This window comes from Sphaerodactylus townsendi, linkage group LG05 (genome assembly GCF_021028975.2).
Source record: "Sphaerodactylus townsendi isolate TG3544 linkage group LG05, MPM_Stown_v2.3, whole genome shotgun sequence".
Taxonomy (NCBI): domain Eukaryota; kingdom Metazoa; phylum Chordata; class Lepidosauria; order Squamata; family Sphaerodactylidae; genus Sphaerodactylus; species Sphaerodactylus townsendi.
This window is the reverse complement of record NC_059429.1, coordinates 104444120-104457266: the sequence shown is the minus strand read 5'-3', so window position 1 is coordinate 104457266 and position 13147 is coordinate 104444120. Positions and strand designations below refer to the sequence as shown.

The 13147-nt window shown below is 42.2% G+C and overlaps 1 protein-coding gene across 10 annotated transcripts in view; it reads left to right on the top strand.

The window, feature by feature from the left end:
- Nucleotides 1-13147, top strand: part of EPB41L1 (erythrocyte membrane protein band 4.1 like 1) — a 206335-nt gene that overhangs the window by 146959 nt on the left and 46229 nt on the right. For all 10 annotated transcript variants that reach the window (XM_048497674.1, XM_048497677.1, XM_048497676.1 and 7 more), the window contains 2 exons: nucleotides 4159-4361; nucleotides 11110-11274. In XM_048497674.1, the coding sequence (XP_048353631.1) occupies nucleotides 4173-4361; nucleotides 11110-11274 (354 nt within the window). In that variant the 5' untranslated portion in view covers nucleotides 4159-4172. The remainder of the gene's footprint in view (nucleotides 1-4158; nucleotides 4362-11109; nucleotides 11275-13147) is intronic.

The following is a 13147-nucleotide window of genomic DNA, read 5'->3' as shown; positions in this document are numbered from 1 at the left end:
TAGCTAGCTGGGTCTCTGCAGAAATGCACTGGCAATCATTGGCTGAGTCACACCCAGCTCTCTCCAATTGGTTGTCCAGGTGACAAATTTAGAAAACAGAGGGAGAGACTGCAGCCTGAGGCAGAGCCAGCTCAAACAGTACCATTGCTGTTGCTGGGCTTCAGGCTGTCACCCCCCTCAGATCACACCAAAAAGCTCCCAACACAGACAGCAACAGAGGCTCCCTTTAAACTTTAAATCCCCTGATTTTTGCATTTGGAGGTATTTGGCTCTGCTTGTATTCGGGCAGTTTGTATTCGGCCCGAATACAAGTTAAAAAGCCGAATCTCGCCACGATTCGGCTTATTTTGCAATTTGGGCATACCGAATCGCCAAGCTTAAAGGTAACTTAATCTGCTGCTCTTTATTCATATGTACAGGGAGGAATGGTGATTTGAAGGTTGAACTACAGTTTCTAATAGCTTCTTTCCTAGTTCTTTATTGGCAAAATGCACTGTTCTGTATGCTGAATTGTGCATTTTCCAAAGATGCCCATGTTGCCCATTTCTGTTTAGCTTTTTGTCAGGTGCACTGACTTTCAAAAAGTCATTTTTATTATTAAAAGGTTCCCTGCTGGCTAATGTTGGGTATAAGGAGTTGTATTCAAAGGCCATCTCTTAATTCATTATGTGTGTTATTTTTCATAATTCCACATATACTTGTCTGCCAAGGAATCTCCACACATTGACCACAACACCTTGATGTGTTAGGGAGGATTCTAGGGTGTCTGTAAGGTGCACATTTGGTTCACAGAGAGCACTGGGCAGGCTTTTGGGTTAGCACACTGCATGATCTTGAATACCAAAGAACCTCAAAGTTTCCCAAAACACAGTTTGAAAACCAGTATTTTGGTCCAGTGATGTCTTCTCTGACTAGCAGGTCTTGGGGCAAATGTCATCCCAGCTCTACATCTGAGATCCTTTCAAAGGAAATGGCAGAGATTGAACGTGAAACTTTTTACAAAGTATGTGCTCTGCAATATCTTCCAAAGATCTCTGGCTATCTTCCAGCAACCTTGACCCTCTTCTGTTCAGTGTATCCTAATTACAGTGGAATGGAGGTTTTGTTTGCATCACGGTTTTTTATGAAATTCTAAAAATACATACCCTGATGCCATGTTGTGAAAAGAATGTAGTTCCCTGAGCAGCTGACAGTCTCTTAACTTCTTCAGCCTGGCCTTGTCCTCACAGAATTCAATCTAAGCTAGAAAAGGTGCAGCAAATGGCATGGGTTTCTAATCTTTCAGGCTGATTTGGGAAAGAAAGATACAAAGTAGGCTTCAGAATCATCTGCAGAAAAAGACTACAATGGTTTCCCAGGTCCTAGTAGAACCAGGCAAAGAAGACATATGAATAAAATTTGCTTCTCATTCTGTGAGGATCTTGTTTTTCCATAAGCCTGGGCAAGCTGTGGACCTGCTGTGTGGGCTGTATTGGCCCTGGGACAGAACCTTCGAGCTGGGCACCGATTAGCAGTGATAGTCATTTGGAGAGATGTTGCTGGCTGGCTGGCTTGGCACCGACACCAGCACATTAATCTGTGCCCTTATGCACAGTAACGTCTGCCATCTCTTTAAGCTAAGATGACAATGCACAGGATGTGATCTGCCCAGTGGCTGTAAGTCAGGGCTCAACAAGAAGAGAAGGCCTGCTTTTGACTCCTAATGTGTGTGCACATTGTCTTTCTCTGGAACAAGTGAGTGGAAAGATTGATTGTGGTTGTACAGTCAGGCTGAGGATTCTGATGGTGACCATTTAAAAGGCCTGGTATCGTGGTATGGGCAGTAATTATCTATGGCTAAAGAAGAGAGCCAGTATGGTGTAGTTGTTAATGTATTGGACTAGCACCTGGGAAACCAAACTTCAAATCATTGCTTGCACTGTAGAAGCTTGCTGGGTGAGCTTGGGCCAGTCATGAACTCTCAGCCCTTAATTTGGTTGGGATTTGGATGGGAAATTTCTGAGGGATACCAGGGTTGTGACATGAAAGCAGGAAATGGCAAACCACCTCAGAATGTCTTGTGCCTTGAAAACCCTACAACATTGCCTTAAATGACTTGATGGCCAAAGAAGGGGGAAGAATTCAGCACTAAAAGATATATCTAACTTGAGAAAGGTGGGTGTCTGGCTGGGTAGAGCGGGAGAATAGCGGTGAGCCATTCAGTGTGTAGAACTGGTACGTAAATAAAAAGGTGTTTCAGAAGTTTGATCCCACATGTATGTGTTCAACCTGCAAACAGGATGGGGCTATGGCTCGGTGGTAGAGCATCTGTTTTTCATGCAGAAAGTTCCAGCATTTCCAGTTAACAGGATCAAGTAGTATGTGATAAGCAAGGCTTTTACCTGAGACGCTAGAGAGCCACTGTCAACCAGAGTATTCAGTGGTGATCTTGATAGACCAATGGCATGACTTGGCATGATGTCACCATTTGTGGTTCTGATAGCCACCAAAATTTAGTTCTAGTTTGGCTTTGCCAAAATTATGTAAATAACTGATTTCACATTACGTAGTGTTTTGTTTATATTTATTTACATAATTTACATCCTGCCTTGCTGCTATCATCCAGGTTACCAGGCAGTTAACAGATTACCAACATGCATAGTAAAAACGTATCTTTTTAAAAAATCATTAAAGCCCAACAAAAACACATCAATAAAACAATTCAAGTTCAAATACATCTAAATACAATAAACAACACGTACATAAAAACAACAAATAAAAACAGGGCAAGAAGGAAGGATCACTGAGGAATGCCAGATAAAATTAAAAACAGAAAACTTCACTTGCTGGCAGAAGGCACCAACAAAAGGTAACAAATGAGTCTCTCTTGGGAGGCAGTTCCAGAGTTTTGCGGCCACAGCTGAGAAGGGTCCTCTTAGTGCCAACCTAATCTCAGAAGATGGGCATCTGAAGTAAGGTATTGGAAGATAAGTAGTTGGTTAGTAAGAGATTAAGCAGTCTTTCATGTTTGCTGGTCCCAAGCCATTCAGGGCTTTACAACGGTGGATTCCGCATGGGCCAAAAACAGCGGTGTGAAAATGGAGTAAACCCTTTTACACCAGTTTAAACCATTTTACACTGTGTTCACACTGTTTTCATACCGTTGTTTTAGGCCCATGCAGAATCCGCCAATGCCACATGTTAAATTGTGCCCAGAAAAAGATAAGCAGCCAGTGTAGATAGGCCAAGTTGGAGTGATATGGTCCCTTCAGCCCTCTCCAGTCAATATCCTGGCTGCAGTATTTTGTTCCAATTGAAGTTTCTGAACACTTCAGGGGCAGTCCCACATACGGTGAATTCCAATAATTCACTCTGGATATGTCCGTGACATGGTTTTCTATGCTTCAAAGGGAAAGATACATCCTTTAGACAGAATCATTGTTCACACTGTGTACTATGCGGTGCTTCTTGCCCTTTTCAGAATATGACTTGGAATGTGGTTATTTTCAGAAGCACCTGTTGTTATTTGTCATCTCCACAGTGGGTTTTATTGTATGGAATTCCTTATGCTTCTCATTGCATTTATTATTGCAGAAAATTGTAAGTGTCTTAGATTGTAAGTGTCTTTTCCAAGCTCACCTGGGGTGTTTTTCCACTTGGTAAATCATTTTTTTTAAGAATGAGGGGTGTCCTAAAGCTTAGTTGATTTTTCTGTGGATTGCTAAAGAGTTTGGGCATTGTGAACAAGAAGAGGGGGCGTGGGTCTGTGTCTTTCAAGGACCCTGTCTTTCTGCTATAAGATTCTGTACTTTAAATGCCCTGTTGGCAAATGCTCAGTTTCTAAAGTAGGGCATTGAACAATAGTGTGTAGATATCAGCCTGCTCTTCATGAGATGTTTGCTTCAGATAATTACATTCCTGGGGAGCGCTTGCAAGTAGCCAGTATTGTCGAAGTGGCAGATTCATTGATCATGAGGATTTGATTTGGAGGCCTTTCTGCAGTGATATTGCTTTGCATTTCCCATTTGTGAGACACCACCACCATCCAGCTGTATCCCTACAGAGAGAGAGAGAGAGAGAGTGAGTGTGTGTGTGTGTGTGTGTGTGTGTGTGTGTGTGTGTGTTTCAAAAGTCAGGATTGCGTATTTAATCCCTCCTCTTTTATTTTTGCCAATGCAGAATAATTAGTAACCATGACGACAGAGACGGGCCCAGATTCTGAAGTGAAGAATGCCCAAGAGGAAACTCCACAGCAGCAGCTAGAGGCAGCAGCAAGTGGGCCAAATGCAGTGACCAGTAGCTCTGTCCCCACAGCAAATAACCAGGAGGCTGATGCTAATGAGAAGCCAGGAGCCCACAGTGACGCCAAACATGCAGAGCGGGTGAGTTTGGATTGCTTATCTTGAGTATTATCGTCCCCAGAGCCAAGGCATCAAGATGTCTTTGGCACCAAGGTTCAGCCATTGACCATATACTGTACTAACAAAAAACAAAAGGACTTTGAGCACATGTAGAGTGACATGTGAATTGCAGAGTCTGTGACAGATTCAACTTTGTCCTGCTGTGAGCCAAGTGATGGGCATTCTTCATTCTGCTTACCAAGGTAAGCCCCAATAGGCCTTTTGCACTCCATAGCAACCAACTTATCATGTAACTGTGAGCGTCAGAGACTGTTTCGGATGCAGCTATGCATGTGGTGAATAGCAGGTACTGTGCAGTCTGTGACAGCACAGATGGAAGTCAGCATGAAGTGACTAAAATTGCTACATCTCAAACTGATGAATGAGCCCTGACTTTGCTGTCACTACTGAATGACTGTGTCTCTCAATCACAGTTTCCACTAGTAGTGGGAATGATACCCCAAGTTACAGAACATGGATTTTAGGCAGGTCCTGGGATCACATGAACATAGGAAGCTCCAATGTACTGAATCAGACCAATGGTCGAGGTCAGTATTGTCTATCCCAGTGGTTCTCAACCTGTGGGTCGCGACCCCTTTGGGGGTCGAATGATCCTTTCATAGGGGTCGCCTAAGACCATCAGAAAACACATATTTCTGATGGTCTTAGGAACTGAGACACAAATAATATGGCTGGGGGTCACCACAACATGAGGAACTGTATTAAAGGGTCGCGGCATTAGGAAGGTTGAGAACCACTAGTCTATCCAGACTGGCAGCAGCTCTGAAAGGTCTCATCTCTCATGTAAATGCTGATTTGCTCAATGCTATAACTTTTGAAAAAGAGAGTGGGGAAAACATTGTGTCCATCTTGACATATGTCAAGGGTTTGGCATAAGACCTTTTCGTAAGGCTCCTGATGTCATAATTGGTCCATCGTCCATTTTTGCTCTTCTGCTGCTCTGAGTCTACGTAAGCTTCTTCCCATACGGTTCCACTTGTACCACATTTAGATGTAGGCAATAAACACAAAGAGCAAGCAGTTCACCTCCTTAGGAGCTGGGCCCCCCTTGCATGGTGTGCCAAACCTTTAAGGAATGTGTTGTATGGATCTTAAAATATGCATGTGTGTGAACGCTAATAAGAAGCAAGGAACCCACTCAAACATGTGGAATGGGTGTGCTGGGAGAAAGTGATGCTTAGGATAACTTCAGCAAGGTTCATCTGAACCAGAGTTCCCTAGAACTTTGCCCAGGAATGGCTCCATGCAATTTGCTTGATAAATGTTCCCCACTCTCACCCTCTTTCCTTTTTTCCCTCATCCACCACTGCATGGAGATTGTAGGAAAACGTCTTGTACCTCAGTTTTCCTTCTGAATCCCAGCTATCACTTTTAAAAATCCAATTCCATGCAAATGTATTTTGCTCTTTTATATTATCCCAGAGTAGTTTCACACCTTGCAGCTTCTGTTGTGTTTGAAGGCTCATTGGGATCATTAACCAATAGCTAGCTCTGACAACCTCCCCACTTGCTGTGGAAAATCTCTGGGCAGGAAGAGATTATGCTCTGATTTAGGAGTTGCACAGAGTTTTCTGAATTATGGCAAGTGGTGAAGGGGTGAACAGGACACCCCTGATTCTGCTCCAAGTTGTTGGATGCTGGAAACCCCTGTGAGGCAATCTCCCAAGTTAAATCTCCAAACAAGAACCATCGCCTCTGGGGTAAAAGATGCGCTGGGAAGGTTACTCTTTCATTTCCATTTCTTGTGGCTGAACTGCCTGAGGCGTTGTTTTGTTCCTCCTTATGAAAACACATGAGACCGTATGGAACTCTCCCAGTGATGGAGAATCAATATGGAGTTTGTTCTTTCAAGGTCAATATTTGTAACCTTACACATCTGCCAGATATATTTAATTTCCCACTGTACTCCAGCATCTCTGTTTCTCTACTAAAATATAATGTCATGGTGAAAGTAGCAGTGTAGCATTCATGGTCCTTGGATATATTAGTTGTTAGTTTTGTTTTCATTCTGATCCCCAAAACAATCATCCTTTTTTTAAAGAAAACATTTTTAGTGTATTGATTGAGCAGTCTTATATCTCATCCCAGAGTGCAAAGTTTTGAGAGAAAGGGTAATCAGCAGAGTTAATGAATGAATTGCAAGTTGTCAAAACAGTCATATAAATAAAATCAATGGTGGGTTATTTACCAACAAGCAAAAGATAAATGTGTGAGCCCTTGGCGTGGGAGAAGAAGGCTAAGCAGGTCAAAAAGGACAGAGCACAGGCAAGCTAATTATCTAATCAAATTAAAAACCCCAAGCTAATGGCTAAAAGATTGCGTGGATGGAGAAGAGATGTTTCATTCTTACGGCTGCCATGTTGTTTGCCAAAAGCCAGCTCCATCTGATATGCATGGAAATTATTTGGACTGACTCTGAGCCATCTGAGGGCACTTTCCACTTGATAAAATATCTAACAGCTATTTGATTGGTTTAGAAAATGGGGCTCAAAACCACTTGCAGTTGTCCAAAGCTGATTAAACAGCAGCTGTTGGTCATGGGGTACATGTGCCTTTGAATATTATGAACTTGACCAAGTCCTCCTAGGCTTCAATAGTAAGCACATTTGCATGGAAGTGAGTTTCACTATAATCAGGAAAATGTTCTGTGAATAAATGTGTTTAAAATTGGGCAAAGCAGGGACTGCAGACAGCTGTGAAGTACCCCAGTAAGATCATGCTGCTTTCAGTTTTCTTTGCAATGCTTCTTTTTACCCCAGTCAAGTGTGCTTCACTCTCCTACTAGAGTCTCTGTGTCTGAAACTGCACTTCAGCACATATCAAAGACTATTTATTTAAAGTATTTATCTACCCTGGTTTTTTACAGTCATGTTCAAGGCAACTTACAGAATATAGTAAAATATAATATAATATAATAACATATATAACAACAATAGTCCAATTACAATCAATACAATATAATAAAATCAAACCGTACCATGCAAAATTAAGCCTACTATAAAATATAGCTATAAAACCTAAATTGCTGCCTGCTAAAATCTAGATGTTAAAAGCTGTTCAAAATAAAAATGTCTTCACCTATACCCTTTCTCAGGGAAAGATGACAGTGTTGTCGTGTGTGCTGTAGCAAAAGTTGCAGCAGCGCATGACCGCATTGTGAAATAGGGCAAATTCTCTTTAAAGATAAAAGATTCATACCTACGCACCAGTAATGTTCAGTGTAGCCCTTTGATAAACGAGCCTTTTTGTGCTTTGGACTGCTATATAGCAACACTTTCATTTTCTAAAGTTGCAGCCCCCATTTTGTTTCCCGCAACAGCACAGAGCCCACAAAATGGTGGGCGCAACTTTAGAAAACGAAAGCATTGCTGCATAGCTGCCCATAGCATTAAAAAGGCTCTTTTATCAAATATCAAATGATAATGATTTTGATGAATCTGGTGAATAAGTATGATTCTTTTATCTTTAAAGAAAATCTCGGCGGTGTGTGTATGGGGGGAGGAGAAACAGGGAGATGTGGTGGTTTGATTCACATCTTCTTGTCATCTTTTCATGAGAAAGGGCATAACAGTGGAAGGCCACTATGTCTTCTATAAACAACCAGACAAGATTGCTCTCTTCAAACCAATCTTTTCTTTCTGCAGATACATGTGGAGGGTCTCTCCTGTTCTTCTTTTCTTTTTCTTTTTTTTTGGCTGGATTTAATGGCAGGATGATATAAATTCATAGATTCCACTGTTTAAAATGTTGCATCATGTTGTGAAACCAGCCATTTCTCTGAGCAATGGACAAACAGCAGCATTGCCAATGACAAGCAAGAGTTTCTAGATTCTGAGTGCTGTTTAATGTGAGCATTTTCAGGTTGAGAAGGGATCAAAGAGGCAGGCTGTTGGGCCTAAGGACAGAACTAGGCAGCTACACTGTCCTCCGAGAGCCCATGTGCAGATCAGAGAGTCAAAATCACGAGAACAAAGTGCAAGATTAACTTGCATCAGAAACAAGAGAAACAAGGTTAGGGTGTCCTTCCTGAGCATTGCATGCTATCTCCTTGTCCTCCCTTCAAAAATAAGAGGCTGTCCCAGAATCCTTTGATGACCAGTTCAGACTTGATTAAATGTGGCAACCTGGCAAGCACCCCATTCCTCAAAAAAATGAGAAGTTACCCTTGAGGGCTTCATCACAGACCCCCTCAGGAGACTTATCATTTTCTGATGGGGTGGTGTCTGTGTGGTAAGAAAAAATAGTGTACTATTTTCTTTAAATCCTCACCACATCAAGGTGCAAGTATGAGGCACCACCCCAGTTATTTCCTGCAGAGGCGTACCTAGGCAAACTGGAGCCCTGGGCAAAACCTGAGTTTGATGCCCCCCCATGGTCAGCTGCCCTCCCCCAGTGTGACCAAGCAATGATTTTTTACACCACATCATTTCAAAGTCACCATCACATTATAGAACATCCCCCAACTCACAAATCTGAACACAGCAATGGGCCATGCCACACAACAGAAATAATTTTTGGAAAACGTTTTCAGAATGCTTTCAAAATGTTTCATTACTGCTATGAAAACATTTTATGGTGTTGTATCCAGTCCCCCCAATTGGGAGGAACAGCATCACTTTCAATGTTATTTAAACTGGGGACCCCAGATTCTCCCTTTAAGGTAGTTTTAAGGAGAATCTTGGCTCCCTAGTTTAAACAAGTGATGCTGGAATCACCCCCAAACAACATCATTTTCAATGGTGTTTAAACTGTGATGTAAACTATGATGTCCAAAGTTCTGGACCCTCAAAGGTGTAACCCCCATCTCCTATGAGCTCCCATTGGAAACAATGGGGGATGGGGCACTCCCTAAACCAAACCTTGCCAAACCTGGGTGATATCATCAGGAGAGTCTCTCGAAAACTCCCTGAATTTTTGGTGCTGCTAGCCTAAAATCTGCGCCCCCTGCAGGCCAAAAACGTAAAAAACACTGAAAATACAAAATCCCCCACAAATGAACCTGCAATTTTGTCGCCCACCACAAGGTGGTGCCCTGGGCAGCAGCCCACTTTGCCCAATGGAAGGAACGCCTCTGATTTCCTGACAGTTGCCACTTTCTGAGGAAATGAAAGTAGGGACTCTACTGTAAGGAGATTCAAGGTGGCTTATAAGTTCCTTTCCTTTTTTCTCCCTACAACAGACACCTTGTAAGGTAGGCGGGGCTGAGAGAGTTCTGAAGAACTGTGACTAGCCCAAGGTCTCCCAGCAGGAGTGCGGAAACACATCTGGGTCACCAGATAAGCCTCTGCCACTCAGATGGAGGAGTGGGGAATCAAACCCAGTCCTCCAGATTAGAATCCACCTGCTCTTAACCACTATACCACACTGGCTCTCTTGAAGAAACGCTTTTGCCAGAAATATCCTATGAAGACTGGTGTTAGCAAATGTAGTATTTTCATTATCAACCCTGTAGGATAACAAATTGTTAGGAATGAGTAAGCTTCTCTTTCTTTTTCTTTCCAAGTAATTCTATCAAAAGAGAATTATTGTGTAGTTAACATCAGCCTTCTACAAGCCTCAATCCCATGGGTTCTGTGTCAGACATTATTCGTGTAACGGGTTGTAACTGTAGCAGCTCTGATAGTACTGTTGAGTGCTGGATTGATGTCCAGGACACCACCAATAAATGTGAAGAAGCCTCCTTTTCAAGCTATGATCTGGGCTGAAATCTGGTCTCCAGAGGGACTTTGCGGGGTTTTTTTTGTCTCTTACCTGTGGAGAGTGCCACGCTGTAGACATGTTTAAGGCTTTGATGTGCACAAACCAGTATGCCTGCAGGAGATTATTGCAATCGCCTTCTGGAGGCATTACCCCCACACTTGGATACAATAGATAAAACCTTGCTGGCCACCATCACTGAAAAAGAAAATGAGAGAATGGCTGTGTGTATTTGGCACTTTATGCTTATTTGGGCTTTTATGTCTCTGGGTTTTATCGGCAGGTTTTTAATTGTTGTCAGTTTTAAGGATATGTTTTTCATGTTTTTAATCTTCGTTTTTTTGTGAGTGCCTCTAGCATGTCTGGGAAGACATGACATATTAATGTTTTGAAGAAAGAAAGAATAAGCATCAGCATGTTAAGAAAAGCTAAAAAAGGTTGCTTAGGGGAGCAACCAAAATGAGAGAAACATTACTTCTGTTTTCTCATAATATTCCGGTAATGTTTTTACCTGCTGATATTGTAGTAAAGAAGTTCAAAAAACCCCAGTGCGCAAATTTTCTGCAAAATGAGAAACAGAAACAAGAGCATTGTGTGTGGTCTAGGGATCAGTGTAGAACAGGTCAATAATACAGTTGCACACATTATTAGTGCAAAGGGTTATAACTACAGTAGCTCTGATGATGATTCCGAGTATTGGATTGATGTCCAAGAAGCCACCAATGGGAAGAGGTCTGAGTCTAACTTAACTTTCAGGGTACACTGAATTGATACCAAGGAAGGTTTCTATGCAGAAATGTAGCAGAAATGGGAATTTGTGTGTGGGGGGAGGGGATTCCCCTGTGAAAACAAACAAACAGGCAAACCCGCTAGTAAGTCATAAACCAATCCTGGCAAGTAGAAGATTCAGTCTTGTTGTTCATCTGAGAGCATAATTTAACCACTTTAGTTTTCTTTATTAAGACTTTCCTATCCTGAACATGCTTCCCTCTCCCTCCCTATCCTCTACAAGGCTGTGGATATGGATGAAAAGGACTACAGTGAAGCAGATGGGATATCTGAGAGAACCACCCCCAGCAAGACTCAGAAATCACCCCAGAAAGTCACCAAAAAGCTCAAGAGTGCCATCTGCAGAGTGACACTGCTTGATGCCTCTGAGTACGAGTGTGAAGTAGAGGTAAGCCAAAGGGCCGTGTTCTCTGTCTTGGATTCTCTGCCTGAACTTTGTAATGGGGAAACAGGGTTCTATAAGTTATATATATCACAGTACTGTAGATCCCGAGTGTCAGTATCCACTATAGGAGCCAACCAAAATGCACTTCAGAGATGATGACAATATGGATTTTAGCCTTGCCGTAGATTCACAAGTGTGTGCACACACTTCACTCTCTGTAGGGGTGCACATGGCAAACTGGGGTGACTCATGCATTTCTGAGCGTGGGTTGCTTGCTATTTGTATATTATTGTGAAAATGAAGTGTAGGCATGTGTGTGAGAGAGAATGAGCCTTGTGTAACTGTCATCCTGGCTGGGTTCCCTCAGCAGAGCCAAGTATTAATAGCATACAGTCAGGAAGCTTAGGCCATTATAAAATCTTGCTGCAGAGACTTATTTCTAAAGATGTGTCAAATTGGCCCTTTTTAAATTTATGTGGGTTATTTCCCTTTTCCTGCATGATGGAAGGATACCCAAGCAGAATCACTTGGGGAAAGGAGGCACATTTCCCTGCTATGATCTGTGAACACCTAAGAATCCACAAAAGAAAATGTATCTCCTCTGTGTGGACAGACTATGATCTGAAACTCCTTGTTCTCAAGGCTTTTCTTCTTCTTTTTTTTGATGGGCCTATAAACAAGAAGTAATGTGGGTTTCTTGAAATCAGGGTTATTCTCCACTGGTATCACCATGAGTACGCACAGGACCCAAATTATTATGTAAAGAAGAAAAATGCTGTGTGTGTGAGTGAGAAAGAACTAGAGGAGAAGAAACACCTGGGATATTGTTGATTTTAAAATAATAATAATAATTTTTCACACATAAACAACCAAAGCATAAAAAAATAAAGAGAAAGAAAAAAATATTTTTTCCTTCATCAGTTATAATACTGTTGGCAAAGATGCTGGACACCCCCTCCTTCTATTTGCTCCTGGATAATTAATATTTTGAAATATTCAAACATTGCTTTCCACTTAGAGCAATGGTAGCTATGCTGTGACTCACCAGCCTTTGCCAATTAAGGCAGCATCTTTTGTTGGGCCAATTCAGTGTGGGAAATACGGAAGCAAAGCAAAAATCTGAGGATCTCTTTTTCAAAAAATGCTGACAAGAGAAAAATAGAAGGTAAAGTGTGTCCATGAATGGATGCATTAGAGTGGAGTTGTAGGTGAGTGAGTGAGTGAGTGAGTGACGCAGAAAGTGAGAACAGGTTTTAATTTTCAGATATGGCAATTACTGGAATGTAATGAGTTACTCAACACAAGCACAGTGAGCCAAGACTTTTCCAGAGGATGGAGGGAAGAGACAGATTTTATTTTTTAGCTTGGCTAATCTGTTAGCCCTGCCCTGCCCTGTATGGCCCAGGATCTTGGTCATTAAGCATGGTTCACCCTGATTAATACTTGAACGAGAGACCACCAAAGAAGCTCAGAGTTACTGGACAGAGATGGGAACCTAACTATTTATCTCTTGCCTTGAAAACACTATGGGGGCCCCGCAAGTCTGCTGTAACTTGATGGTGCTTTTCATCAATGTTAGCCCTGGTCAAATGCATGGTAGAGTGAGATCCCATCCCATCCCTGTGTAGTTATGTGGTTGTTGCTTTGCTACAGGAGGTTGTGGCCTGTTAGCTGGTTGACAAAATCAAGGGAGATCAGTCTCACAACACGAGGATCTACACTGGGTTATTCCAGTAAAGCTGTGGCAATCATTTTGCATCTGGCTCCGCCTCCTGTGGCAGCCCACCGTGCCATGTCAGAATTCTAAATGTGCCTTCAAGCTCAGAAAAATTGGGGACCCCCGCTCTAACACCTTTTGTTGTGGAGAGGTGTCTTT